Raw genomic sequence first — 3513 nt, forward strand, 5'->3', positions numbered from 1 at the left:
TTGGGTTTAACTCCACATGCCCAGTAAGAGTCCAGCTGGTGGTTGAAACGCTCTAATAAACACGTCAGACTATAAAATACCAAACCGCACTGGTTTGCTATTTTGGAAATAAGGCATAAGCATTCATAGGCCCTTCAGAAAGTTCTGGATCAGCCCAAGAGTCTGAACCCAGTGGGATGCGCCTGGAAAGCCTCCAAATTAAGCCTCCACAGGAGGTCTCCTAATCAGATGACACCAGGCGTGGATCAGAACTTCGTCCTGGTCCACGCCTGTGAAAGAAGTTATGATCCGTCTAGCCTGCCATCCCTGAAGAGCCTCAGGATGTTTGGGGTTGAGGTAGATTCAACCCCTAACATGACATTTGCAGGCAGCCCCTTGAAAAATTATTTTCTGATTAAGGAAATATTTGTCTTTCTTTCAAACATTAACAAAAACAAACTCACTTCTTCATTGCGAAGGCCAAACAGAGTGTTGTACATTCCCGGGTAACCGACGAACCTGAAGAGACCCACAAACAAGCTTGTTAGGACAAACACAGGCTAAGTCTTTGGAGAAAGTCCAAAGACTTATAATCATATGATTATAAGCAGAACCACTCAAATACTTGATAAAAATGTTACATTGAAGAAGCTTAGAGGCCGTCGCGATTTGCTGGAGCAGCTCTCACCTGCCTTTGAAGAAGGCGATGTAGACTGGAGTTGAGTAGAAGTTCACAAACTGGAATATGAAGACTTTGAGGATGAACATGTCTTCATATTTGGTTTGAGTGCGATGCATTTCTGAATAGCAACAAGCACACAGGCATGAAGATGGTGAAGACGGAGAGGTTTCCACCACATGAACACCAGATACAGAGTCACAGCTGTGACATATTGGCTGATCAACCATATGATAGCCTGACATCATCCGAGGCTCTGTTCTTACAGAATCTTGTCGTCCAATGCGAGTGTCAGAGAACCTCTACGGTCATCTGGGATTCATCGATCCATAGCTACATACATAAGTTTTGTTCTATTTCATCCCTACTGACCGCCAGAGGGTGTTGCTGAAAACCCTGGTGACTAATACCAGTGATGTCACAAGGAGTCCCTCTGAGCCTGAGAACTTCCTCCTGATGTCGGCTGAAATCGTGTCAATCTCATTGGCTGGTTCCAGTGACAATGAGGTAACACTTTAGGCACAAATGCAGTGTTTGGCCACACGGTGACATCATAGCCAACAAAACCCATCTGAGACATGAAGGGCTGACAGAGAGAGCATGTAGCTCTCCACTTGAGGTCTGCCTGCCTCTAATGGAGGGTAAAACACACCTTCCAGAACCAGGGCAGATCTCAAACTGGTGCTTGTGGAACCGACTGTGGGTGCAACCTATGAGCACCAAGCAGAAACAGAGAAACCAGATTAGTTCCCCCCACCATACAGCCACCAATACCAGAATGATGACACTGCCACTACAAGCATTGAAGGAGAGTCAACACAGTGCACAAAAAAACAACCAAAACTGGGAGAGGAAAACACTCCCATCAACAATTAAAGCAAAACACCAAAAAGAGAGAGGCTAACACCACTAGCTCAACTCAAAACCAATTATAAGGTTGGCTACAATGAGAGCTGTGAGTTGGGAGAGGAGGCGCAAATGTTGTCATCACCAACAAAGACCAAAAGTACCTTGAACGAAAATCAGACCATCAAAGTTCCTAGGAGGCGCTGCACCGCTATTCCAGCCAACAGGCAGGTGGACGCCTCATGAAATGATCCGAGGTCCAAAAGGTTGATGCCACACAAAACGAACCGCATACGAAAAGAGGAAGAGAGCCTCTGATGATGTCAGGCTATGTATCCCCTGGTTGATCTGTCTGTTCTGCTCCAGGTGTGATTCTGTTATTATCACTACTGGGATGGTGAATGCCTGAAGGGACCGTTCAGTGATTTCAGCACCAAGAGCAGAGACTCACCCCAGCGTGTGAGGATGCCGGCCAGAGAGGTGTAAATTCTGGACAAAGTAAGGATAATGATCAGGTTCAGCACTGATGCTGAAATGCTGGCTATCGTCCCAGCCTGAAAGCAGAAACCAGTTCAAGCTCAGGAGCAGAACATCAGGAATGCATGGTGTCCCTCAGGGCAGCGTACTCAGAAATCTGTACTGTCTGTACAGATTCTGAAAACACTGGAAGGAACGCCCCGGCTGTTAGACTCACAGAGGCGCTGTCAGTAGTAGTTGACTTGTAGAGGACGACTCTGAGGATGGTACGGTACAAAATAATGGCAATGAGGAACATCGGGACCACACAAATCTGCACACAGGAAACTGAAGTTCAACCTCTTATTCTAACTTCTGATGGAATACGCGGAAGATCAGGAGGTTTACCATGATGACGATGATCATGCATCCAGCGGCAGTTCTGTTCAAGCGTTTATTCTCAGGAAAGTAAGGTTCCTCAGCCCCAGTGATTGTGTTCCTCATGGTCATCGGCGCCATGGCCGAGAACTCTGGACGCGGACGCTCCTGTTCGGGGAAGGAAAGGACTTACAGAAGCTTCTGGAAAGTGGAACCATTTTAGAGCGAGGCATCGTGGCGTCTAACCTCAATGTCCTCGAACTCAGAGCAGCCCCAGCGGTGGGTAAGAGTTGAAGAAGTTCGCCTCCAGTACTCCAGGAAGGTGACGGCCCACAAAGACATGAAGAGGCTGAGAAACACTGTCCCCCAGTTATCAAACAGGAGACCCGCCTGCAGAGACACGAAGGACACGCTGAGGCAGAGCCGTGCTGCTTATTTATTACTTGTTATAACCTGAGCTGGCAGGAGCACACAGATATGAAAGAAAGGGAAGAGGGATCATCATCATTGGAAACAAGGTGTAACTGACTGTAGGGAGTTCAAATGGCCCTCGTTAGGTGTCTTACAGCTCCATTTCTCCAGAGTACTAACTACAAGACAACGCAGGGCCGTTAGGTCAAAACGTCCTATTTATACCAAAATGTTGAATTTCGAATATCAAAGACCAATAGAAAATATATGTAAAAAATATTGAATCCAATCATAAGACCCAAGTCATCTGACCTAAAGCAAACTGTTGAAAGACATTAAAAGCACCGCTAAGGAATCAAAACACTCAGATTAGACAACCTCTGTACCTGAGGATGCTTCAGTTAGGTTAAGTTGGTTTAGGCAGAGAAAAGAGGAATGAAGTGGCTCACAGGTACCTTATAGGTGATGCAGATGCTGGAATAGTTCCAGGTGGAGCAGATGTTGCAGAGAGGACACATGATGAAAGTGTCTTTGCTCTCACACACCTCCTTCCTGCAGGTGCAAAAAACATCTTCTGTAGAAACTATCCAGGCTTTTGTTTGGGTGGTGAATCATTTTCACCACAGACAAGTCAAGCAGCACAGAAACTGGGACTGTTACAAAAGCATAAAGTCTAAACCAGTGGTCCCCAACCTTTTTATTACCGCGGACCGGTCAAGACTTGCAAATTTTGCTGCGGCCTGGGGAGGGGTGAACCGTCAGAT

General features: G+C 46.4%; 1 protein-coding gene across 4 annotated transcripts in view; it reads right to left on the reverse strand.

The window, feature by feature from the left end:
- The window catches only part of LOC106958813 (anoctamin-7-like), a 22913-nt gene that overhangs the window by 9832 nt on the left and 9568 nt on the right, over positions 1–3513 (reverse strand). For all 4 annotated transcript variants that reach the window (XM_015050924.1, XM_015050923.1, XM_015050921.1 and 1 more), the window contains exons 10-16: positions 3205–3301; positions 2585–2728; positions 2369–2506; positions 2199–2294; positions 1956–2058; positions 668–779; positions 444–498 (exon numbers count right to left, since the gene is read on the reverse strand). In XM_015050924.1, coding sequence (XP_014906410.1) covers positions 444–498; positions 668–779; positions 1956–2058; positions 2199–2294; positions 2369–2506; positions 2585–2728; positions 3205–3301 — 745 coding nt within the window. The remainder of the gene's footprint in view (positions 1–443; positions 499–667; positions 780–1955; positions 2059–2198; positions 2295–2368; positions 2507–2584; positions 2729–3204; positions 3302–3513) is intronic.

This window comes from Poecilia latipinna, unplaced genomic scaffold (genome assembly GCF_001443285.1).
Source record: "Poecilia latipinna isolate Pla-1442-1.1 unplaced genomic scaffold, P_latipinna-1.0 Scaffold1019, whole genome shotgun sequence".
Taxonomy (NCBI): Eukaryota; Metazoa; Chordata; class Actinopteri; order Cyprinodontiformes; family Poeciliidae; genus Poecilia; species Poecilia latipinna.